At 38.3% G+C, this 27,156-nt stretch overlaps 1 protein-coding gene across 2 annotated transcripts in view; it reads left to right on the forward strand.

The window, feature by feature from the left end:
* MOXD1 (monooxygenase DBH like 1) overlaps window positions 1–17,691 on the forward strand; it is a 49,903-nt gene extending 32,212 nt beyond the window's left edge. Inside the window, exons 5-12 of one of the 2 annotated variants that reach the window (XM_053973402.1) lie at window positions 384–563; window positions 2,806–2,908; window positions 5,561–5,727; window positions 7,109–7,300; window positions 9,946–10,005; window positions 11,756–11,898; window positions 14,367–14,535; window positions 17,208–17,691. In XM_053973402.1, the coding sequence (XP_053829377.1) occupies window positions 384–563; window positions 2,806–2,908; window positions 5,561–5,727; window positions 7,109–7,300; window positions 9,946–10,005; window positions 11,756–11,898; window positions 14,367–14,535; window positions 17,208–17,372 (1,179 nt within the window). In that variant the 3' untranslated portion in view covers window positions 17,373–17,691. The remainder of the gene's footprint in view (window positions 1–383; window positions 564–2,805; window positions 2,909–5,560; window positions 5,728–7,108; window positions 7,301–9,945; window positions 10,006–11,755; window positions 11,899–14,366; window positions 14,536–17,207) is intronic. The other variant, XM_053973403.1, reaches the window with a different exon arrangement.
* The last annotated feature ends 9,465 nt before the right edge of the window (window positions 17,692–27,156 follow it).

Here is a 27,156-nt window from a genome sequence, read left to right on the forward strand (position 1 = left end):
CAAACTTTCAGCTGGTTTATATCCCCCTTCCTGCTGGAATGTGGCTAAACAAGATTGGGCAGGGAGAAAAAAAAAGTGACAGTGCAAGACTGGGATGGGAGAAGAGAGAACAAGCAAGATTGTAACAGAGGTTTTGTCCAGATGCTCAATGTTTTTCCTGACCCTCATTGATGCACTTGGGCAAAATGAAAATTTTGGGAACTTCAGTCCTTGAGTTTCCAGAGTGCTAGGGTTACATCTCAAGCTAAGTACAATCTAACATTGAGTCTTATTTAAAATGAAAGTACCATAGAATTTTTAGTCCTGTCTTCATACCTGCATTGAAATAGTCACATTGAGATACATTTTCTTTTTTTCTTTTCTTTTAATTTTACCATTGATAGGTTGAGCCATTGATCCAGAAAGGCCATGAGAACCTGGTGCACCATATCCTCCTATACCAGTGCAGCAGCAGTTTGAATGACAGTGTTCTGGACTATGGGCATGAGTGTTACCACCCCAACATGCCAGACTCTTTTCTTACCTGTGAGACGGTCATTTTTGCTTGGGCCATTGGAGGAGAGGTAGGATGAATGTCTGTCTAGCATGGTTCATCAGTGGGGCTTTGTGAGGGTGTGTATCATCATGAAATTTCTCCCTAGTATATTAGTGATTACTTAATCTGTCTGTTTTTAAGGACACAGGATCACAGTCTCTAAATGCCTCACCAGTAAGTCCTCAACCTCCTCTTGGCCTTTCAAGTATGTAGTGCAGTGGTCACCTTGAGTGACAACCAAAAGTAAGGAAAACAGTAGAGAGGGAGTTGGTGCCTTAGGGGAGAAAGATAACTTTGGAGCATGGAAATCTGTCGCTGTATCTGACATGGAAATACAGTGCCTCCAGCAATGACCGGCATCTGCTACCTGTGGATAATGACAGAAAGAAAAGCAGTGTCTGCAGGTGACTTCATAAAAGACACAGAGGCACAACTCACCAAATGAAGTTATACATGAATTTAATTAATTTTGTGCCTCACCTGGTTTCACTGTTACCCCATTCAAGCATATCATTCTGAAGTTTCCTACCTGTCCAAAGAAACATCATTTCAGTGTAATAAAGATCCTGTAACAATGCAGAGCCAGCATAAGGACCACTTTACATATAAGAGTGAGGCATATCTACAGAAAATACAGCCTGTGATGCCATGCCCACCCCAGGCTGTATTTGCAGCCTGGTTAATTTAGACTGCATTAACTGCATGCAGTTAATGCTTTCAGCTGACATAACACAGCATGTCTGCCTAAAGAATCCCAGCTCTTTATGCCCTTGATTCACTGTGTGCCCACCCAAACGATGGTTTGGGCACATCCCAGAGGGACTGGGCTGATGATACTTTCTTGAACCTTCGTTTGCCAGCCTGCAGTCCAAAACCATCTGCAAATGCTGCAGTGTGAGGAAGTAAGAGTTGTTACATGGACCCATCAAAAGAAGTCCTATCCACTAGGAGCAGTATCCCTGGTGTATGATTTGTGCATTTTTGCCATCAGCTATGCTCTGACCTAGTATTTGTTCTTTTAACTGTCTTAATCTAAGTGAAATTAAAAACTCATATAAATAAGTTATCATTTGACAAGCCCTATGGAGGTTTTTGCAAGGATGATCCTGTTGTTAAAGATCTGTAGAGAGGAATCTGACAGATCTGGGTTACATTCAGGTATGCCCAAGTACCCATTTCACTAACTGTAGCTTACCTTTATGTAGAATGAAGGTGATAATAATTTTTATATATACTACAATAATTCATTAATGTCCATCAAGCTTCAGAAAGATAGAATGTCAAATTGCATAATAAAATATTAGCTACATACTATAAAATGGTGCAGATGAATTCCAATTAAAGTGAATTTGGTAAATGAGTTCACTTAGGAAATACTGGTATTTTGGCTTGATTCGGAGTGAGCTTTTGAAGTAAATCTCCCAGTTATCCCCACTTATAAAGCTTTGTTTATCATCATGAGTGGCTTGAGAATTTGCACAGGCCTCTCTGGGATGAAGTCAAAATAAACATACAGGGGTGAAACCAGCACCTTTAGCAATAAATGGGACCTCACCAGAGCTTGTCCAGAGGAGCATCATTTGGGGGCAGTGGGTCCAGCACAAGCTGTTTCACCATGCAGAGCTACTTCTTTATTGGCTTGCTAGTGGAAACATAGCCATAAAGATCACCTTTATTGCTCAAGTCATTTTACTTAGAATACAGTTATTTGTGCAGAAAAAGCAAGTTAATTATATGCAACCTCAGTATTCCCTGGAAATTACTGCTTTTAGAAGCTGGGAACATTTAAAATGTTGATTCGCTTTCTTCATAAGAGTTTTATTGTCAGACTAAGTGCTTGATGATGCAATGTTTATAAGTTTAAAATGGAATTTTCCTTTTCTACTCAAACAATAAATACAGAATAAATAATCATAAGATCACAGGATAATTCAGGTTGGAAAGGACCTCAGGAAGTCTTTAATCCAGCCTCCTACTCAAAGCAGGGTCAGAGGTGAGAGACTAATTTGCTGAGAGCCTTGTCCTCTGGGAAGCATGGGATTGACTATTTTATATTGACATAGTTATTAAGCTTATTGAGTACGTAATTTGTATATTTTATCACAATGCCATGTTCAGAAAACTGTAAAAGAAGTGATATTTATAAATGTTATCATTAATATGATCATATGATTGCAAGAAAGAGTCAATGTACTTACAAAGAGAAATTAACACTTAACTATGGCAAAAACTTGATTTTTTAATTGATTTCTGTGTGTATTGGCTTCCAGGGCTTCACCTACCCTCCTCATGTTGGCTTATCCATCGGCACAGCAGCCGACCCTCTATTTGTCCTTATGGAGGTGCATTATGACAATCCATCAGAGACAGAAGGTTTGTAGCCTCACAGGCTTTAAAGCAAGCCAGACTGGAGAATATACTACACACAAGTGCTCATCCCTGCACTGCATGGCAAACAGAGCAAATAAAAGGCTGAGGGTTATTTTTTTCCTGATCAATAGTTCCTGGTTCAGAGTGTTTTTCCCACTGCCCTTGAATTTTTTTGTTGTATTTTTTTAGATAAACATCTACTTGAACAGTGGACAGTTTCTGAAGTAGAAGTATAGACTCAGGTGTCTAGACCATTCACTGGGTTAAATCAGTTTATCTTAAAAGATAAGCTTTTAATTTACAGTATTGTTTTAAAATTGTTCTTCCTGAATTTAATTTATATTTAGAAGAAGTAAAAGGAAGAAACCAAGGATCCCAGGAAAATCAGGAAAACTTTGAAGATGCCTCTGGGAAAGATACTTTTTTGTTCTGAAACAGAAGTTTATTAACCTACTGTACCTGAGAATGTTGTGGTGGTTGCTACATATGAACTGAGTAAAATCCAGTGCAGCATAGTATACTAGCCTTTCTTTACACCCCCATGTGCTAAAGTAAAATTTGCTATGTGGGCTGTGGCATTCTGCCTTACTGTCATTTCCCATCTTCATCTTTTAAATTAGTTTTTTTCTTATTTAGTGACAGACCCTGTGCTTTCAGCATGTGGGATACAATAAACTTCATATGCATCCTCAGTATTGCATGCTTTTTCATCAAATGTTGCATGAAAGCCCAAGTCACAAACCGTGTCCGATTTGGTTGTGTCCCTAAATCCATCATTTTGTTTTAATTGACTGTGCTGTATGATACTGTTGGTTTAGCTGAAGTAACATATATGAAAAACTGAAACACTGGCAAAGTTTTGTTTCCTTTTAAGCAATGGGAACAACTGTGCCTTGCTGGGACAGTCTCAAAAGACCTGGGAAAATTCAGACAGTGTAGGCAGAGCAGGGTGTTTGTAATCCAGGTCATGTTTCTCCTCTTCCCTGGCAAAATACACAGAGTAAGATTGTGCCAGGACTGCAAGAGAGCAGATCTGGGTGCTCTGTCTGCTTCAGGTGGAGACAAATGAATTCTCCTGACACAACTGCAATTGGGCCACCTTCATTTGTGTGTTTTGGCACCTGCATTTTCCCAATTTGGGTCTTGTGGTGAAAGGCTGCACTGTTTGCCTCACATTGTGACCCGGGGTAATGTTTTCCTAAGTGACTCAGACTGGTAGTAACTTTTGGCTCCCAGTTAGGAGGAGTTGAAACATTTTTTCATTTAACATGGATGGGTTTCACTGTTTCTGGTTTTGTAGTCCTTAACATTCATTCAGTCCTTCTCATTTAAAAGGCGGCCTCTTTTGAGATTGCTTATCAGAAATTCTGACATACGAGAGTTATGTCATACACAAGAGTGTCTGACATTTAGACATTAACAATGGCTAACAGCTTCTGAAGAATAAATACCACAAAGGAAAAATTCAAGTTGATGAGGTTGTACAAATTTCTTCAGGAAGGGAGTGAGTATGAGTTCCCAAATGCTAAAGTTAGGATGTCGTGGGACACAATATATCACCTTAAATGTGACTCGTATGTTGCAGGTCTCATGGCTGATTACCATTCTTAATTGGCTATGCACAGTTCATATCCTTTGTTCCTTAATAATAATATGCACTACTCCATCTTAGGTACTTTAGTGACTGGGTAACAGTCCCAGCTCTGTCCCTCTGTCATTTGCTTATCTTAAAATAGACTGCTGATATCATATTGATGTAAAATTTGGCTTCAAGCACTGCTATGCCTGTTTTGGTTTTCAGAAGACTAATATAGGTCACTAGGAAGCATCTTGCCTTCTCTGAGATATTTTATGTTTTTTGCATTTTTCGTTTTCAAAATTGAGATTATTTCAGTTACTATTCAAAAATACAAAGAGATTAATAGATTAACTAACAGAATTTAGCTCCTGCACAAACACAGATTAATAATTTTTTGTGTATATCTTGACAAATAAAAATTACATAAAAGAAGACAAGTATTCTAAGCATTTAGATGATAAAGGCAACATAATAGATGCACAAACAAGCACATATGGCTAAACATATGTGGGTGAACAAAACAGATTTGTATTATTTTGACACAAAAACACAGCCTCCAAACAGCAGGCTGTGGTTCTTTAAACCAATTTTTGAAATCAAGATAAGTCCTCGAGTCAGAGAAACTAAATTAAAGTACTCTGTAATTCTCTTGTCTACTTCACTCAAGGTGGGGGTATTGTCTACAAGTCTGGGATTTAGTAAGGCAATTTTCATGTTTCATTGATGCTCTCTTAATTGGAGAGATTGTAAAAGGGATGTATTTTTTCATCTCAGGTAGTCTGTAATGTAGCAGGCAATCCAAAGCAAAGGGAAAATATAATTAATGGTTGGACTCAAGATGAAGAAATAGATAAAATTCTCATCTAGAAGACAACATCTGACATGAAAATTTTAAGAAAAAAAAACTCTTCCTGCATATGGTTTCACTCATTTCCATGATATTGAGATTGATTCCTTGATTTTCATGTAGAAAATTTATGATATAGCATGAAAAACATGAAGCAATATGGTTTGGGTTTTTTTCTCCTTTAAAAAACTGATTTTTAGCCATGACTAACTGTGTTCTTTTGTTGCAGGCTTGATAGATAACTCTGGTTTGAGGTTAATTTATACTCCAGTTTTAAGGAAATACGATGCTGGGGTTATTGAAGCCGGTCTTTGGGTCAGCCTCTTCCACAATATCCCACCAGGCATGCCTGAATTTGTGTCAGAGGGTCACTGCACACTGGAATGTCTGGAAGAGGTATGTCCCTTACCTGAATCCACTGGTTTTTGTTCATGGAAATAATTGGAAGAGTCACTTGAACTTCTTGGGAAGATTGATAGCTACAATTAAAAGATGTGAGCAAAGGCATCTGGTGGTACATGTTGTCCTCCAAAATGTTGTCTTTTTGAACTGGCTACTTTATTTATTTGAGTAATAATGGATGACACAGGGCTTGCAATGTTTTTATTTTGTGTTCAATATGTAAGCATACACTGCTTTCCATGGCAAAGCTATTAATAGCTCAGAATACCTAGCCCAGAAAAAAAAATTTAGACTAATTCAGACCTCGGCATGTGCAAAAGGCTTCTAATGATGAAATGAAAGCCTGAAGGGTATTCTTACACCAGTCACACAAGCTAAAGACCTGAACAGTTTTTACATTTATTAAGTTCTTGGTTTCATTAAGATCACTTAAATATCTCTGCAGGCAATGGAAGCATTGCCTAAAATCTGTGGTGACTGTATAATGGGAGATTCTCATATACATTACTTCTATAGAGAAAGGTTGAATTAATAACATGGTTTACAATGATGGCTAAACTAGATAAAAAATTTGGTTTTGTTCTTGGTGGTGTTAAATGTTGTGTATTGTCCTGGCATTTTCAGCCTTAAAACTCTTGAGTAATCTATTACCATGAGGCTTCTGACCATACAGCTGTTCTTGAAATACCTTTCTTGAAATACCTTTTGTGGTGACAGATTATATCTACCTTGAACTTTGAACTCAAGTTCATTAAAGTTGAGCATATCCAACCTTAGATCAGTAGATGCCAGCTAGAATGGAAGTGATGTCAGATTTGTGTCAATTTGGAAAAGTTGATTTGCAAATGTTTTTGACCTGGAAAAAACTTTTAGATGTAAACTTATGGTATTTCACTACCAGTTCACTTAAAGATGGAATGTAGAGGATGTTACAACTACAGCCTCTCAATTTAAAGTGCATCTCTTGGCATCATTCATAACTGCATAGAAATTCCTTTTCACAATAAACATCCACATTCATTAGTGTCAGCCATTAGCACCAAAATAATGGCAGGTTTTAGTATGATTCCCTTGAAAGTCTTAAAACTATTGAGAATTATTTGCAGTCCAGTTGATTTTCATTTTTAAAAATGTGTGCATTAGGAGTAAAACCATGTATTTGTAATAAAAAATAAACAGAAAAAACCCTAGCCTTTTTTGTACATAAACTCTGAATTTCACTTAAAGTTTTGGTTTTGCTCCAGACTGCATTTTTCAGTAAACTGAGTGAATTCAAAATGCATTAATGAATGTATTTTTACTCTGTTTGTAGATGGAATTACATTGCATTACTTTGCATTTGGGAACACTGATGGTGTTGGTTTCTCTTGGCCAGGCTCTGGGTGCTGAGAGACCTGCTGGGATTCAAGTGTTTGCAGTACTTCTCCATGCTCACCTTGCTGGCAGAGCTATCAGGATGCGCCACTTCCACAACGGCGAGGAGCAGAAGCTACTTGCTTATGACGACGAGTTTGACTTCAACTTCCAGGAGTTTCAGTACCTGAAAGAAGAAAGAACCATCTTGCCAGTACAGCACTCTTAATTCTTTTCCTGAAAGTGTTTAAGAGATCATGTGCCTAACATTTTCTCACCTTTAGGATTAAATTTGCCACAGAATTTCTTAGCCTAGCATCATAGAATTCTTGGATGCTCTGTTAATTTTTCCATTTATCGCAGTCACTAATGTATTCAAGTTTCTATGTCTCAGGGATGTCCACATGAGTCACCACAGAACTGGCTTGGTTCACCAAATCAAGCTATTCTTTGGATATGTTTGATATTCCTAATAATTTGAACTTCTCTATCACAAATGTTTGAACAAAGCAGATTAGAAAATCCCTTATGTGCCTGGCTGTACCATCTTCATGCATCCAGAAAGATCAATAATGGAAATGCCACCATATGGCTTTACAGAGCTGTGGGACCAAGTAGCATATCTTCAGTATTTGCACACAGCAAGTATCCAGACTTACAAACATGTTTAAAAGTCAGATAAGTCATCTGTTTGTTTCACACTTTTTCTTTTTGGGAGTAAAACTCCATGCTCATGTTCCACCTGATGTTTCACTAGTAAACAAAACCCTTTGAAAGAATAAATCATCCAACTCTATCTACTGTATTCCTGAAAATAATGCAACATAACTTGCAGAAATATTCCAACCACAATTATATTATAAAGCAGTAGCTATGCATAGGTATTGCATTAAAAGAGTATGTACTTTTTTTGCGTCATTAATTTAAAAATTATTAGCTCTTCTTTTGTTCTACCCAGTACCTTTTTTAAAGTTTTGGCATGATGACAGAAATTTTAGTGCTGCAAAGTCTGGGTGCTCCAGATCTGGCCAGCAGAGCAGCTTGTCCTGGTGCATGTGAACAAACATGATATCAAATTGCCAGATGCAAAATGTCAAAAAATGGAATTTGTTTATGATTGGAACCACTAAGGGAGACGGATCTGAAAAGAACATTGAAATGACTGCACCTCAAGTATGGTCAGGAGCCCCATGGTTTAAACTTCAGGGCTTCTTTTTAAGCCCCTTTCTCTCTTACGTCTCTTCTCCCACACTGTGAGACTTTGATATTTGTACTTTAAAGATAAGAAGCTAAAATACTAACTTTATAGTTTAATTTCTACAGAAAAACCTGGTTGTTCAAGTGCAGAATTTACTCTTTGAAGTCAAATTGCTTGTAGTCTAGGGGCTTTAAAGACAAACTGGTGTTACCTCCTTCAGGAAAGAAGATTGAAGGGTTTAGGAAGAGGGCTGGCAGAAGATGACAGGTTTGCAGAGAAAGCCTGTAATATTTTTAGGAAAATTCATCAATTATAACAGAAGGCCTCTTAAAATACATAAGAGAATAGACAACAGAAAAACTATAAAGGGTATTTGATAGTAACAGCAGCTTGACAAAAAAGCCAGCTCAAGTAGAAGATGGAATTCTTTCTCGGAAGATAACCATTTTTTTATGCCTTTCATTTTCATCTTATGCAAAACAATCAGTGCAGCTTTACATACATCAGCTGGTGTAATTTAGAGAACAGTTTAATCAATTAACTAATGTATGATTTTTCATGTAAGTTTTAGTTATTCTCTCTTTCTATAAGCTCTCCTAAGAATGCAACCTTCTTTCAGCTTGTGGAGTCCAGGCTATTTGTTTTCTTCACATAGTAGCACTCTCTTCTCCACTTGGAAGCAGCAGATCTAGTCTCACAGAAGGAACAATTTTAGTGAATGTTATCCAGTCAGTAAGATATGAGAGCCAGAGACCTCACTGGCAGGAACAGAGTATTCCCACTGGAAGCACTGACACTGTGCCAGTTCATGCTACTTCAGAAACCTCTGTCTCCATTTGGCTGACATGAGGCTGATGCACCTTCTTCCAGCAGTCTGGAGTACAGATTGTGCTAGCCTTGATCTGCAGAAACAGCCTATAGGAAAGGAGAAATTCTCAGCATTTGAAGGGTGATCTGGTTTTTTTTAGGGAAGTATAATGGTTGATAAGGGAAGATGATGATACAAAAAAAAAATCCACTTGATTATCATGGCAATTTTCAGATTTGTACTTGATTAGGTGCAGGGAGTGAAACTATTTTCAAATAGTAGTTTGTCAAGACACCAAAAAGTTAATTGCATGTGCTTGAGAAGGTAAGTATTCAGCCTTTCCCATATATATCTGTCAATGTAGTGAAGTCTTTGCCTGCCACTCCTCTACTCCTAGGCTTGGCAGAGATATAGTTGTTTTTGTGATGTGGAAAGGCTTCTTTTCCTCAATTGCCAAATATTTCTATTGAAGTTGGCAGTGTAAATTAGCCTGGGTAAAGTAGCACTGGGTGAGTTTTGGAGAAGGAATCATTTGTATACATGGTCTACTATATAATTTTCCAGAAAATTGGATGATAACTGAATACCTTCATTGCTATATTAAAAGAAATCCAGACAACACTCTTAATAAGGCTCTGTTTAAATCCATGTGAGATCCCTGAGGATCTGGGATAATATGAATGCTAAGTGCCAAGGCCTTAACATATGGCAATTACCTAATCCTTCGCTCTTTCAAAAAGTCATATCTACTGCTCTGATATTTATTTCTTAAGTGCTTGCTGTCATTTGTGGTTACCTGAAGCTGATGTTGATAAACTTCAGAACTGTGAACTTCCTAAATTTTGTATTTCAGGGGGATAATTTAGTCACAGAATGCCACTACAGTACTGTGGACCGAATTCGTATGACATGGGTAAGAAATATTCTGGTGGATCAAAATAAGTACACAGATAATACTGGGGACTAAAACCTTTTTCATAGAACACTATTTTAAAAAAGTGAATTTATTTGCTAATGCCTGTGTGCATATAATTATTTATTGTCTTTCTTTTCATAGATCCTTAGGTTTTAAAGTAATCTGAATTATGATCTGAACTGTGATCTTAGTTTGATCTCTTGTGTAAGGCATTCATATGATTAGTTTGTAAAAATAAGTATGTCAGCTCATAAAAAATCCTTAGAAGTCAAACTTTTCTAGTATAAGGAGTGCTTTCTTCACAGCATGTATTAACATGCAAATTCTGCATACTCTAATGAATTATTTTTATGAACTTGTTGCACATTTTTCCCTGGAGTTGTAATTGCTAATTCTTATGTATTGATTTTTAGATAAGCTGTGATCAGAAGGTTTATCATATATTTAGTTTTGTGCCTAACACTGAATCCAGGCAGAATGAAGGTCCTTTGGGTTGGGAAGAGGAGCTGAGAAACCAACCCTCCCTTCTGAGGGTGTCTAGCTCTGGTTTGGCACAGTCTCCCAGAAGCAGTTTGATAGGTTAAGAGAGGGCAGGCACTGGCCACTGCAATGCAGTCACTGGGTTTTGGAGGTGAAGTAAATTTGGTTACTCGGACATGAGCTGGACTGTGCCAGTTGTCTAGGAACACAGAGTGATGCCAAACCCACTATGTCTATGGGAAGGATATAGCTGCTTGTGCCAGGGCCTGATTCCATGAGACATCCTGGGGAGCAGCTGGATGCAGACCTCTGGGAAGTGAGACCTGAGGGCTGTCTGTTTTGAAGGGAAGAACTGTTCCTGGCACCCAGAGAGCTTAGGGATACTTCTCCCTGAATAATGGCTTGCATGTAGGCACATGCAGTAGTTATTTAATGAAAAGCAAAAGAGCAAGAATGAAGGTTTTGAGTCTTTGTCCTGTTTTCCTGTGTGGTGGCCACACTAACTCTTGGCTCATGTGTTTTGTTTTCTCCGTTCCTATTCCTGTGGTTCTGTGAGTTTTGTAGAACTGTTCCCACCCAGGATTTAGGAACATGCAGTTTCTAATCTTGTCCATGTTTACCAAGATTAATTTTAAGTTAGTTGTTTGCCCCATGGTTCTCAATGGAAGACTGTTTTAAGAGTCTCTTTCTTCTTTTACCTAGAAATGTTATTCTAATAGATGATTTTATAATGCATGCTCATTTTTTTCTTGAGTCAACATTATCTGTTAACATAAATAATTATTTTCCTTCTTGCTTTTTATTGGCACATGTACTTACAACTTGAGTTCATATAGATTCATATTCCATCCCAGCCTCCATTTTACTAGGCAAAGTTCACTTAATTTCTTATTAAACAGATTAATTATCCTACAAGATTTTTTTCTTCATATGTTCCAATTTTCTGAAATGTGGTAAATCTAAGTACCTTAGATGGGGGCAACTGAAAGCAAACCTGAACTTCTCAGATAGTACACTTTAATATAATATGAGCCTTTTTTATTAACAGTTGTTCTTTCTGATGTCTTTTAACTTAGAAGCTTGAGCTTCCAGAGTATTTTGTAATTAATTATGTAATAACCTCTTGCTACTTGATAATCTCATGTACAAGATAAACTTGTCAAATTGGGCCTCCTGATACACCTTCCATTAGCATATAAATGCTAATCAGTGATTTAATCTGTGGGATTCCAGTGCTACCCTGACTAAAGAAAAATCCCATTTTCAGGGTGGTCTGAGCACCAGGAATGAAATGTGCCTGTCATATCTGCTCTATTACCCGAGAATCAACCTCACTCGCTGTGCAAGTATTCCAGATATAATGGAACAGCTCCAGTTCATTGGCGTTAAGGAAATCTATAGACCAGTCAGGTATGTAAAATGTATATGAATATGTGCAGCACCTCTATTTCTGTCAGTGGGATTCTTGGATCATTTTTATACAACTTTTCTTTCTTTCTGATAGAAAGAAAACATAGTCACTTGTGCCACATTTTTTGGTCAATATGCTGTGCTGCCATTTCTCCTGCAAAATTATTTTGCATCTTTTTTTCTTTTGATGGAAAAGCAGTTTCTTCTTGTAAGGAAATAATGCTGTTCACATTGTTTTGGGTTTTTGTTCACATTGGGTTTTTTTCACCACACACATATGTAAAGAGGCTATATATCAATGTTTTAAATCTATCAATTTATTAAAACATGTCAATGTTTCATATATAGAGAAATAATTTTAAAAAGGAGTTTGTGAGCATAGTTATTGAATTTCCTTGGATAGATTTGTTGACAGGAATTCTGAGGACAAAAATATGTTCCTTAAAGTGCTTTAAATTAAAGCATCTCAACAGGAGATTGTAAACAGTGAGAACAGTCAAAAGTGGAATGTTCCCAAATGAATGAAATGCAGAAAAAGAATCAATCAATAAAAAATTGAATGCGCATTTTATGGTGAAAGGTCAATTACATTGGTATTGTTAGTTGCATTAAACTAAGGTAGCAGTAAGATTTTAAAATCAAATGGATAGACTAATAATGTGTCATCACAAATTTTAAAAGTTATCTTTGCTTATATAGTTTATGTTAACAAGCTATATAAAGCTATTATTGCAAAATAATTTGCCATACAGGCTTAGTGGTCTTTGTTCTGAAATTTATATTCAAGAAGAGTTTGAAGGAAGTCACAGTGCAATCAATGTCTACATAATTTTCCACACTATTTCCATTTACAACCTCTTTTAATACAGAGAGAACAGAGTTTCTAAATTAGTCCTATCTAAAAGAGTCTTTCTGAGCTTAGGAAGAAAATATTCTAACAAATGTATGCTCTCTTGAGTGTTCATTCATGATAAGTGTACTTAAGGAAAAAATGCACATTTGGCCTGGGGAAATAAAGATGTTCTGAATAGAGTAAGTATGCAGACTGTCTGCCACAAATGGAATAGTAATTAGAAGAGGAGATTATTAATGCCTCTAGTATTTATGACCTAATCCACAATTCTTGTTTCATTAAACTCTTTCAGCCTAAGGATATGTGACCTGATCCTCATCTCTCTTGTGTCAGTCTAACACTAGAATTGCTTCACTGACTCTTCCAAAGTCTGTCTTGACTTACAAATGCAAACTGGGAGTAGGATCAAGGCATTGTGGCTCACTTTAAAACATTTTTCCTCTGTCTGGTGGCACAGACAAAAGTATAAACCATGAGGAACAGAGATGAAAGAGATTGGGCTACAGTAGTGGCCCAAGTACCAAAATACTTGGTTAAAGTTATGGCCTCTATGCCTAGATGTTGAGTGGAGCAGAACTCTGGCACAGGCAATTTCCCCAAAGCAAGTGGAAGACAGCCTACTACAAGATAACACAGACCTGTTTAAAGTGTTCTGAAAAGATAACTGATACTCCAATCACAGTATTAATTAGGTTACTTGATAAAGTTTTAGATACTTCTGGTGTTCCACTAGCTGTATTGATTTTGTGTTTGTAAAAGTTTGATTCGTCCACCATGTTTTTCTGTTCATCACAGCAAAGTCAAACAAGGAAAAAGCAGAAACAATAGAAATGAGGTTTTTTGGGGTTTTTTTGGTGTGTTTTTTTTTTGTTTGTTTGCTTGCTCTATTTTTTTTTTTAATTTTCTTTTGTTACTTTTTTAGTTTCCTTTACTAAATGAAAGACATTAAATCTCATTCCTTCCCTTTCCACATTTTCGGCTGTTAGGAAATGAGATTGTCCCTATTTGCTCATGGGAAAGATTCCCACACTTGGCCAGATAGATCTTTCAGATCAGCGCAGCAGGTCTCTAAACTACCCCTGGCCAAAAGTGCCCTTGCAGCCAGCTTGTAGAAATATGCCAAAGGGAATGTCCACAACACCAGGCATTTTCTGCTGCCCACCAGTGCATAACAGAGCAACTCCTGTGCTAGGCTCATTTCTGACCTGAGCTTGGCAGAACTGTCTAGGAGCAAAGGTTTCTTGGCAACCTGGCTTGCCAAACCTAGGAGAGGGTGTGGCTTTCTTTTGTTTTTGTTTCTTTTCAGAAGTTACAGCAGAAGATCTGCTTTGTATTGCTTTGAATTTGTGGATCAAAGAGAAATGTATCTCTTGAAGTCCTTAATTTCTAAAAGCATCTGGCAGCAAGTATTAACCTGCTGACAGCCTTTCATAAGTCTGTCAAAATCAATGAAACTGCATCAATTTTCAGTAGAAGAGAACTTAGTTGAGAAGAGAACTTAGTGAGCTAGGCATAATATACATAGTAGTAGTGTGTTTATTTTTCTGAGTTTTCCTCATTCATTTCAACTTGATAGTTTTTATCTACTTTTTTTAAATTTTTAATTTTTCTTTAGGACTTGGCCTTTCATTATCAAGAGTCCTAAGCAATATAAAAACCTGTCCTTTATGGATGCAATGAACAAATTCAAATGGTCCAGATCAGAGGGTCTCTCCTACAATCAGCTTGTGCTTAAACTACCTGTGAACGTGAGATGTTCAAAAACAGATAATGCGGAATGGTCGGTAAGTCTGTGTGCTGAAAAGAAGGCAACAATACCATGAAACTAATTTGATTTGCTGTGTTGCAATGCATGTGAATAAATATATGATTGCATGTCTTCAGGATGTTTACACATCTATATTTCATTTACATACAATAACAAATGATGAGAATGTTTTACCAGTGCTTTCACCTAACTTGAGTTCTAGAAACATTTAAAAAGATTAGAAAAGTTGAAACTTTAATCAACACTTGGGATCAGTAATAGGAAGATGGAGTCTTTCAGTGAGGCTGGGACTGATCAGAGAGCATCCATGTATGTCCAGGTGAAGTGACCATGCCAGGAAGCTGTTCTAGCTTGGCTGCCTCCATGGTCAGGGACTTATGTTAGGGTCTTGCAACGGATGATTCAAAATCCCTAAATCAGGTTTTTCTCTGAGACACCTTCTAGGGGAATCTTGTTGACTGCATAATGGAGCCTCAAAAATCTACCTTCTTAACTTGGGCATGTAGACAACCTAATGTTGTATGAATACTCTTGCAATAAGTCTTGCTTTTTTAATGACCCTAGAATTGTCTATAGTATTGGACCAGAAAAATAAAGCTGGATAGTCTGTTCCCTTTGTGCCACTTAGTAAGATTTTATCTTCCATGGTTTTACTTTGCCTATTGTCTTGATTAAAAAACCTGCAAGATAAAAAATAATTCCCCGATAAATTATTATTTATTCTAAATATCTATTGGTATTTTACCAGGACACCGCTGAGAAAAGTTGTCATCTTTAATGTTGATGTGTGTTTAAAAAGAATGGCTAGTGCATGTCATATCATCCCTGAAAGGGATGCTTAAAAATATGTATTCCTCTTTGAACTCCTTTATAGACTCCAAATTCAAGGCTCTTACTTTTTTGAGATTTTCTGTTCAGAAGGAGAGGCAGTCTCATTGTACTAGCTTATTTCCTATTGTGATTTCAGTCCAGTGTAGCAGAGCTGCTGTGAGATACCACTGATGAAGTAATTCCTAGGAAAGGACTTCTGCCTCATTCTCCTCACCCTAGAAGATAGCCCATGCCTCCTCATAGTGTGTCACACAGTCATTTCAGGTGGTGAAGAAATTGCCCCTCCTGCAGCAGCATTCTTGGTTTTTCCAACATAGGTCAGACTGTTCTGCCCATTGGATGTCAAAGGATTACTTTGTGCTATAAGTAATCAAAGAGGTTCTGGTTTTTTCTAGTATTATTTGTCCCATTGTAGACCTCCTGTGGAAAGTAGTTGTAGACAGACAGTACATGTGACTGTTCACGAGTTTTGGTTAAACTTCTTGATCTTTACAGCTGCTGGCTAGTAGCAATTGCACAACCACCCTTTTACTAATTATTTGTCAGAGGACAAGTTAAGGTGATGAAAAGCACAGAAATTTTATCAAGAGGCTGAGGTTTTTTTAATGGTATGTCTTCTGGAAAATGCTGTTGCTCTTTATCTTACAGGATGAAGGAACAATCCTTACAACTTCAAGAATGTAGTCAGAGAATGAGCTCACTGGGACTGGGAGTTCTTCCTTAATCATATTTTCCTTTTTCAAATGGCATGGGCATATTCCTCAAAGCTAAGATTAGGACTCTTTCCTTTCCCTTCCCGTATTAGTGATATTACACTTAAATGACCATCCTCATCAAAATCAGGGACAGATTTAACTTGAATGGCCAAACAATCCCTGAGTTGTTATAAGACTGAACAAAATTGAAGCAGAGGAACTGAGTTGAAAATACCTTCATCCTTCTATAGAATTGATCCCTATTTCAGTTTTAGTTTTGTGTTGTGTTTGCTAACATTACGTCAATATTCAGTTGAGGTTTCTCTCTACAGTATAGAATAATAGCAACAAAATAGATGAAATCCCCAAAGCAAGCATATGCTGTACATTTAAAAAATGTGCCCAGGAGCTTACTTTCTGCAGAGCTTATTTTCTTTAATATGTAAGGAGTAAATTTAGGAAAAGCAAGCTGAGCAGTGTACACAAATGTCTCTAATTTCATGTCAAAACCATAGCAAACACGTAGTTACATCAAATCCCATAAAATTGCACTTAGTTCTAAGGGAAGAGTGAAAAATGCTCAGTATATAGCAATATGACACTGCTGTAGGTGACCTTGCTTGAGCAGGGACATGGGACCAGATGACCTCCAGAGACCCCTTCCAACCACAACCATTCTGTGTTTCCATGGAACAAAAACTGTGTACACAGTTTTAGCTGTTTTGTACGTGCAAGTGTGAGCCTTGCACTCAGAAATGAATGCATTCAAATATCATCCTATATCCCTATAACAGAGTGACACTGCCAATTTTCATTTTGATTTGACAGAAAGATGAAAACAACAGCCAAACCTGCCAAACAACCCCACAAAGCAAAATAAATCAACCAAATCAACCAACCAAAGTCTAACCTTGCTTTACTGGAGAGTATGACAGTGTGTACTGCTGCTCTCGAGCTGAGAATGTTGGATATGCACACTGGCAGATCATTTGGCATGCAGTATATTCATATTTTTACTGATGTTTCCACAGTGAGAGTCACAGCCCAAGTACAAAACTATCAATAGACTATCAGGCAAGCTGTCAATTATCTTGAGAGCAAAAAGAGTTTTCTAATCTTATGTGACAAAACTCTGATAAATTTTTTGCTATTTTAATTTCAGATCCAAGGCATGACAGCTTTACCTCCTGAAATAGAGCGACCATACAAGACAGAGCCAGTAATATGCAGTTCATCTTCCTGTTTAAGTTGCAGTTTATTCCTTACCCTGATGTGTATTGTATACATCACAGCCAGTACCATAGGAAACACTGGGACCTTTGTATAAGAATTTTGTTCATCTGTGTTCTGTATGCCATGCAAGTTCTGATGTGTTTGCACTGTTGCTATTGTAGATTTATTTTTTTACTTATTAATGAACTAAATTTGCCGGATCAAAACAAAATGTGTACATCCTCTGGAAACTGTGGGGTCTTTGGTTTTCAATGTAAAATATGTATGAAATACAGTAGGTACACTGACACATTGCATATTGAAATCTTTTCCTGTACCATTTTCTTATATTTTGTCCTGCCTCTTTCACGTGAAGCTTTCAAAGTCATCTATGTATATGGGTAAAATTAATAAAAGCAGCTTAGTTAACCACATTCAGCCTGGTCTGTGTTGTATTATTTTGCCTTTGTTGTTGATATCTGCAGGTAATGAAATTACTGCTGTATGAACAGGCCTTGCAAACATAAATTTGGGCATGTCTGACCAACATGTGCCATAAAGCTATGGGAAGGATTCGTTCAGTCTGGACATTTCTGGGAGCAACACACTGCAAAACCATCTCAGCTCCTGAGACATGGGAGCTATAGATGCTAAAGGGATGAAAAACACAGGCAGAACCCAAAATCTCCCCATAGTGTATCCTGTGCAAATCCTTTGGCTTGGTTGGCATTTCTTTTTCCCGATCACAGGTAGTTCAGGGAGTTCCTTCTGTCTTAAGATATTTTCACAGTGATTAAATCTTTGGCGAGAAGTAGGCACTCCTTTTCTAGACTTGATCTGGACAGCAGGAGCAATAAAGATTTATCTCACATTTAGGCTCTGCCATGCACAGGGAACTGAGCCTGCCAGGAGCTATTGTTAGCACATGCTGAGCACTGCAATAGGCCAAACTGCTGAATAAGAAGTTGTTTTTCTGTCTCATATGTACAAAGTTTTATTTATATTTGGAAATTGGCAACTTTTCAACTCAGATGGTGTTAGGCAGGGAAGATTCCTGAAAGAGACACAATTTATTGCTCCCCAGTGAAATTATGCCACACAGTAGAAAAAGACCGAACATTTAAAAAAACCCATTCATTTTTGTAGCCACACTGCAGTTACAGTAAGCTATAATTTTTTCAGTATTGCATAAACATTTTTGGACTGTGGCTGTAAAAATAAGTTAGTCTGGATGCTGAGAGTGCTGCCCTGATCGCTGCAACACCTGCTCTACAACTAACCTCTGTAGGCTTAGTTACACATAGGCTTTGTTATGTATATTTTATGACATTGACCACTTCTGTGCAGTGTGGTGAGTCCAGAGCAGATCAAGAACCTGAGCTAAAATGGTTTTCTGCCCATTTTTGTTCATTAACTGTTAAGGACAGATATCAGCTCTCTGTGCAGTTCCTCTTCTTAAGCAGGGCAGGCTGTTTTATGCAAAGAAATATCACATATAAGAAAGAAGACAAGTAGAGGATCTGGCAACTGTCTTCTCTGAATTTGAGAAGCAAAAAGGAAAGCATCTCAGTGCTGGTAGGGCTACTCTGCATGTAGCCAAAATTACAATGTATGTGATAGCTGACAGAGAGGCACTGAAGCAGCTAGATGTCTCAAGTAGAGATGAAAGATTTAATCAAGGACAGATTAATTTTCTAGGAGCTATAACAATCTCATTAGAGAATTTATGCATAAAGGGAATTTAAAATAAGCCATTAAGGTAAAAGTTCACAGGGCCAGCTTTATCCTTCTGATGCTGTATCTGTACTTGGCTAGGAAAAACACCTATATGGGAAAATTCTATATCATTGTTGGGCAGCTATTTGCTCTAAATATACCTGGACAGTGATATATTCTGCCATTCTTCCCTTTGATCCTGGATAAGGTAAGGAAATAGTGTATGCCAAACAGCATATGGGTTTTTTTGGGATTAAGCTCCTGAAGTTTCAATAAAAAAAGTGTAACTATGTAGGTGTCTTCTTCCTGCCAGAAGAACTATGTTCTTCTGGTTTGTATTCCCTAATAGAACTGGTTGAAAAACAAAAAGCAAAGAGAAGTCATGGTGAATGGCATGAGAGAAGTCATGGCAGAAAAGTCTTCTGAGTGATTATTTGTACAGATCTGTTCTGAATGTAAAAAAAAGTGAGGGGCATCCTCCATCTAAGATATCATGAAGTCTAGTCTGCATCCTATTCTAACAGGAGTCAGCAGGGACCTTGGCCTTTCTTATGCTCACACACATCCCTAATTTGGGCATGTTTTAACAGCTTTTCTTCAGGGAGCAAGGGCAAAAATAACAGGGAAATGAGAAAAGAGCTTTTGTGTTGGACAGGGGAGCCCTTTCACATGTAGTGCTGTGTCTCATTTGCTACTACTGGCATCCATCCTAGGTTGACTTGATTTGCAACAAATATAAAGCAGATCTAGGGTTAATTTCCATTCTGTCTGTGCTCTGATTTGGTGCAGTTTCTTATCTACAGGGATTTCCTTTCCGTGGGCACCCACCCTAAGAACACGTGAACAGACGGGTGTTTGTTTTTGCCATCCAATATGGCACAAGATGATGTAAAGCAAAGACAGCTCAGAGAGGAAGTCTGTGAGAGATAGCTGCCAGCATATCAGGCAGACCTGTCATATACACTAAACACTCATTTGTGTTTAACCCACAAGTGTTTTATGATTTCTAGAGGAATGGAAAGGAAAATTTCGCTTCACAGGTAAATAAAAAGAGAAACTGGTGATAGAGTTCTGGGATATTTCCAAATAAAAGAATCCAAGACAGATGTGAGCACATTATTACAGAAACTTAAAACCAGAAAACAATAAAAAACAATCTGAAATTGTTGAAAATTCAAACAAGGATAAAAGTGAGAAATGCCACAAGCTAACTCTATGTCACTGAAGAAAAACATGTAGCAAGCACACACCTAGTCACACTGCACAGGAAAAAGCTCTCAGACACAGACCCCTGTGGTTTTCTCTCATTTTTGAGCTCTAGTAAAGGATATGTTCTTTGTGTTTCAACCCAAAACATTCATAATAGTTATAGTTAAAAGCATATACAGTAAATACTATTATCAAGCAAACCATGGTGGTGGAGAAGATGTGTATACACTGGAAAATCTATGACTTGTAGATGATGAGCCCAAAAATGTCTACGCATAGTATATTATTTTAACAATTATATCATTCATGCTTTTCTTTGTGTGAAAAAATGTGAAAAAAGTTTCTAGTGAGAAGCCACATACATAAATATTTTAGTGGGATCAAATATTTGGTAGGTTGCATTCTCCAGTAGTTGCTGAAAATCCCATTCTGCTTTAATAATTTTCCTCACAAAATGATCCAGATGCCTGTCACCTGCAGACTATCTATAGATGTATTATTTTTAGTATTTAATCCCTTTTGGGTCTATTATTTATCCATTACAGAGCTTCCATTTAAACATGTGGCTCTCCTCAAATATCCCTCTCATCTAAATCAACAACCATTTGGGATTTTGCCTGTGTGTAGTAAAAACAAGATGCAGGACGTCTGAGATGGGAACACTGGAGTTCACGTAGATCTAATATTTGTCCCTGTAGAGGAGAATGTCATTGTCCCATCTCATTTCCCATCCTGGAGGCCCATCATACAACCCCATGTCAACCCTTCCTTGGCTGCATGGACATATCTAGGCTGGGTGCAAGTGTGGACCAGTGCAAGGGTGAGAGACAGAGCCCCAGCTGGTGGGAGTTCCTTTCACTGGGGAGGTCTGGCTTGTTCAAAAGAGGTCTGTTTGGCCATATTATCCCAGATGCTATAGGGGCACAAATTTAATAAACAAAATCCAGCAGAAGCTCTGGTCTCATTCTCCTCTTTCCTCCCATCAAGTAGAAAGTGACTATTTTTAGACCAATTATTACTACCGGAATGTTTAATAATTTTTATTCCTTCTGCCCTTTTCCTCTAATTTCTGATTTTTGGTACATCTGTGTCTTCCATAAGGGTGAGAGAGAGAGAGAGAGTAAATTTATCCTCAATCTTTTAGCAGAGGGTAAAGCTAGGAGAAGAAAATTACAGCTGTGACACAGAGAGCTCCTCTGGCCTGCTTCCTCCTGCCCCAGAGAGGTCTCCCTAGATCATAGGTGCCCTCACAAGCATTTGCCATCCCCACACCAGTGTCCTGCAGGTGCACTGAGGCAGGCACAAGGTGCCAAAGGGGGTGGGTACAGCCATGAAGTTTCCCTACTTCAGCCCCTGCAAAGTGCTGGTGGTGCAGGTGCAGTTGCCTCAAACCTAAGGCCTGGTGCTTAGGGTACTCATCCAGGAAAAAGGTGTGAACACAATTTATTTTTGCACACCAAATCAAGCAAAGGAGACTATTTACCTAGATTGAGTTTTTAGTTTTGTGCTGTCTCTAGTTTACAGGAAAATTGTAAGGTACCAGGCAAACATTAGAAAATTTAAGATGACTAAAAATGTGACTTACTGTCTGCTTCTGGGCATATTAACAAAATATTTACTTCAAGCAAATGTCTTTTTGCTCTGCGTGCAACAGACTCATGTAACAGAAAATCTGGGGCTTTGCATCTGCTCTAGGACAACATATTGCAATTTTACTTCCAATGGCAACTAACACTGTGGTGTGGAGGTGAGCTCTGAGAGACAGAAAGCTCTGCTTGTGAAAGACAAACAGATGGTGTAAATATTCCTGGAGACTCAGAGGGTTATTGGCAAAGTAAATTGCCTTTTGTAAGGCTGCTCTCTCCTTTCCTATGGATGTCTCCCATGGGTTGCATACACATCACCTTGTAAATGCTTCCAAGCTTCTTGCATCCTAGCAAGCAAGAAACCAGCTGGGAGCTGAATGTGCTTCTCTCACTAGAGACACCAGAACAGACTAGTTGTAGTTTACTACTCTGTTACAAAATTATGGCAAAACTAAGAAAAAAAGAAAATAAATTACTGTCTTTTCATTTTAGAGGCTTAAGCAAGTGTTTCCTGAGCACATTGCCATTACTTAATTTAAACTTCCCTCTTTGCAGTGATTTTTCAGACACATAACAGTGTTTTTTCACTAAAAATGTCTAATCTCTTGAGAGAAAACTTGGCAAAATCCAAACTGCTAACTCCTTCCCCTGCTCTAACTTGTGAGCTAGAGAATAAAAGGTTCTTACAGTTTGACACAATACTTTGAAACATTTTGCATTATGAAGAAATAAAAATAATGTGACAATCTCAAATGCCTATGAGCACACATTCTCAGTACAAGAGAAAATACATTAAAAATGCCTACTTTGTTAAGACAAATAGCATTTCTGTGGGTCTCCTGTTGGTTTCATGGAGAGTTCATGCCTTTAGGTCTAAAAGAAGATGTTGTGCAGTATATTTTTCTTTCTCACAGGTTGTCTTGAGATTGCATGGCTAGTTTGTCTTTAGAAGATATCTTAAGATATTTAAGAGGATCAGGTTTACAAACTTCTTCATAACCTTTGAAAAACCTTGCAAAGCATTTCTGGGGAATACAGTAAACGTATGTATATATAACAAGTCTGCACTATTCTGTGCAAACCATAGAAGCTGCTCGAGTGTTGGCCATTATTTGTATCATCATGTAATAAATCTGGGAGAAGCTATTCCCAGATTGTGCCTCTCTGGGAGACTGTAAGTGAAATACGGAACCTGGACACATTTTTAGACTTGACAGGTTGGATTTGCTGCTGATGTAAGGTCACACAAATCCATTACAGAGCTATATGAGTCTACCTCCTCCTTCAGCAGTTGAAGAGTTAGTGTTCTATAGCTGGCAAGGCAGAGAAAAGTAGGTCAGAAAGTTGACATTGCAGCAGGTTAAAAATTTTGGAAATTGCAAGGTGAGGAAAAGATTTCATATTAGAAAAATATACATATTACATTCTCTAGTAAGCCTCAACCCCAAAGGGGAGAGTAAAATAGATCCATCTATACAGCATTCTCTTAAAAGTTTAATTTTCACTGAAAACTCTCAAATTTCAAATATTGCTGCTCTCCTTCAATTAGTAGTTGTTGGACTAAGGGTTATCTTCATTTCTTTGGATTTAGTTTCCATCTGGTTTACCATCATAATTTCCTTTCTCTGGCTTCCCTCCCATTTTTCCTATTCTAACCCTAGCTAGAATTTTTCTATTCCTCAGCTACCTTAAAACAGGTAACACAAGATCCCAGCTAATGATGATGTTACTACCAAGGTTTTCATTTTTGTCTTTTTTTTTTTTTTTAAGCCACAGATTTTACTCTCTGTCTGGCACAAAGAAATTGTTATTTTGCTTCTTTGGCCCTGGTGAATATTTGAAGTATTCTCTGCTGCTCCTGCCTACAGAGTGGGATAACAGCAGAGGAAGAATTTTAAAGTGTTGACTTCTGGTATGGTAGCAGGTAATTGCCAGTTTCCCCACAGTATGCTGTGGACTTACCCCCCGCCCACCTTCTAGCCTTGAAGCAATGGACAGCTGAGATACCCAGGCAGGAGAAATGGCTTGCCAAAGTTGTGAGGTTCTTCATGTCTTTTTTTGACCACATCCAGCTTAATTTGCAGAGGAGGGAGAGCTCTTTCCTACAAGCAGGAGTAAAATACATCTTTCCCCCCCACCCCACCCTTGCTCCCCGTTTTCATGATTTCCACTTCGATTTTGCTTTAAAACCTGAAAAAGAGATAACCCGACTGAAAAAAATAACTGCTTATTGAATAGCACTCTCTGCTGCCCTCTAAGAGATCTGCACATAGTATCAGCTCTAAGCTTTTCAATAAAAGGGACACTTCATACCGTGGAAGAAACTAAGTGCTGGTGTTAAACAGTCTTTGGTGTGAGCCCTGAACCCTGCTGTTTGCCCTCCCAGCAAGAGAGAGAGCTCAGTGGCAGTGAAGGAAAGGAAGGAGGGAAAGCCCAAAGTACACTCAGCCATTAGAACCCCATCCTCAGCCCCAATCTGGTTTATTGCCTGCTGATGTAGTGTCAGGTGCAGAGGTCAGAGGGGAAGAGCTGAAATCAAGCACTGTCAGTGCCCTTTACAGAAGTAGAACACCACCCCACCACCCCACCACCCCCGCAACAACAGCTAAGCATCTGCCTTCTTCAAATAAGTCATTTTACTAAGGTTTTGTCCAGGGACAAAAGCCAAAACATTTTATGTGTAAACTGTTACATCTGTAATTTATACCGGTATAAAGTTATTTGCAGTGGCTGGCCTACTCCCAGAAAGAAAAGGGAAAAATTGGTACACAAACAGAACCAGAAAGGTGCACTTACCCATGCCAAGTTATACTTATAAAGCAGAATTATTTTTAAAGTGTTTAATCCCCTCCAGAGCTAAAGCAAAGCTGCTGCACAGACAAAGCATCATCACTAAAGATGCATCATTTATACTCACTTTCTAAGTTTAACAATGTAAATAGCAGTATCTGAGAGTGTCAGGCAACCCAAAACTGACTAGAAATTAAAAAAAAAAAAAAAAAAAAAAAAAAAAAAAAAACAAAAACCCACAAAAAACCACAAACAAAAAACCCAGAATCAATAAGGCAGAAATAGAAAAGGTCTAAAACTATGGTCCTGCCATCTTGTGGTACTGAGGGAGAATTACTCGAGTTCTGCAGCTGTCCTGGTCTTGCTTTTCTGGCAGCCAGCATTGCCTCAAACACCTATCACAGTTTAAAAAAAGATAGACTGTGGGAGAGGGAGGGGTTAAAATACTGTAACATTTCAGTTGTCACCTAATGAGAGCTATTAAAATATTTTTATCAGTTTTACCTGCCTATTTGATTTGTCCATTTCACCCTCCCATTAGCATGCAGGGTGCTTAGTCTGCATTTAGAAATACCATAACTGTTTGGGTTTGCTGAATCCAGCATCCCTAGAGGGGTGAGGCTGCTGCTGCTGCTGCTGCATGTCCCCAGGTCTAGCCAGTGGCAAGACTGAGCGTGTATCCCCAACAGGCACACGTGCACAAACACGAGGCATGCTTTATATGCAAATACATAGACCGACCCCAAAAAGCAGCACCGAGAGTGACTCTTACACACGCACAGACAGCACAAACAGCCTAACCCTGTTCCCTCCCCCAGCAGTTCATGATGAAGACCTATCAGTGGGAAATCTTTACATATACGTAATGGGAATTCCTCTGGTAGCTGTCCCCTGGATGGACAAGCCCCCAGGTCCCACCACCCTGCTTCATTTGCTGGTGTTCAAAAACACACAGAGACACCTCCCCTCAAGTCCTGGGAGAGCCCCTTGTCCTGCTCAGCAGCTAAACCAGTGTGATACTGTCTGATAGGTACACACTAACACACAAACCCTCTCCCACTCCAGGTGCTGGTACCTGGACATGTGACCCTGCTCCAGCTCCTGACACTTATACCCCCTTACCTGCACACAGACAGAAGAAAATAATTCAAAATGGAGCTGAGTGGGAAGCCAGGACAGGATGTGCTGGTGCAGTGCAGGGCATGGCCATACAAGCACACAGACCAGCAGTCTCCCAGAAGTGCTCCATTTCTTTGATGGATTATTAGGATTCCCCACCAGGACCACACATCTGTAGTCTCTTTGTGCAAAGAGATGAGGCACATAACGATATACTTTTTCCTATGCCAAATAAGCAGCTGGTGCATGGCTTAAAACCTGCCAGCCAGTTCTTGGCATTATTCATATTTCCCTGTATTTATTCTCCACAACTGATAAAGCAGACACCTGGTACAAACCACAGATGAAAAGGCCTGACTTTGCACCCTGGAAGATGTTCTTATTTTTTTTTTTCCTGCAATTTCATCCTTAAAAATAGCAAGAAAAGAAAATCAGACAGAAGGTCCTAGGTGCTGCCCATGCAAATGCCAGCTGCTTTTCCCAGGTGTTGACAATTCAGCAGCCAAATGTTCACAATTCAGTTTATCCTGGACAAGGAAAGAGAAGCATCTGCAATTTTTGGTCAGCCAGGGAGCATTCCAGGCATAAAGTCCAAAGCTCCTTGGTTCTTGCAAACAGCTGCACAGCACTCACACAGGAGTGAAAGGTAAAAGAGGAATGATCCAACAACAGATTTGTCAGACATCTGCTGGAAGGACCCCATTGAGGAGAGACTACAGGGCTTGTTGATTTAGTTCCTGTACATTAGAGTGTGCTCTAGGCCCACCTGTACTACCTGAGTACCCCTCTCCTTTCAGCCTTTGTGCCAAGCTCAATCCCAGGTTTCAAATGAGAGGGATACTTCAGTGCCTTCAGGGAAAAGGGATCAGAACATTTTTACTGTGTGAAAAACAATGTATTTTTAACTAACCTCTTACTTGGAAACCAATGAATCATTTTGGCTGATTTTTTCCGCAAACAAAGCAGCCTAAAGCAGACACTAGACATGGAAAATTTTGTCCAAATGAAGCATTAAGAAATATTATATGCTACTGAAAATAGGACCTGCAAATGGGAAATGATGGGGAAACCTTAGCAGTAACTGATTCTGTTCAGCAGTTTTAGAGTAATCCCACTGGAATGATGAATAATTCAACAAAAATGTTTTTATTCTTTTGCACCTTTTTTCATCAGTGCTGATATTTACCTCTCTTCTAACTTATCTTCTGTGGAGATATATAGCAGTAGCTGAGACAAATTAATGAACTTTTCAGAAGCTAATATAAAATTTTACCACTCACTGTTATCATCCTTGTTCTTCAACATCTTGATCACATGGGGAAGAATTGGCAAGATTTTTCTGAATTGTGATTATTAGGAGAGAGAACTACAAAAAACTTTAAATTCTGTATTTTTGTTGAGTTTCTTGCAGGCTTATCCAGATTCTCTTACAACTGTTCATTCTTACAATTGCAACATTTTACAAATTCTGTGCTTTTG

The sequence above is a fragment of the Vidua macroura genome, chromosome 3, assembly GCF_024509145.1.
Source record: "Vidua macroura isolate BioBank_ID:100142 chromosome 3, ASM2450914v1, whole genome shotgun sequence".
In the NCBI taxonomy this organism is placed as follows: domain Eukaryota; kingdom Metazoa; phylum Chordata; class Aves; order Passeriformes; family Viduidae; genus Vidua; species Vidua macroura.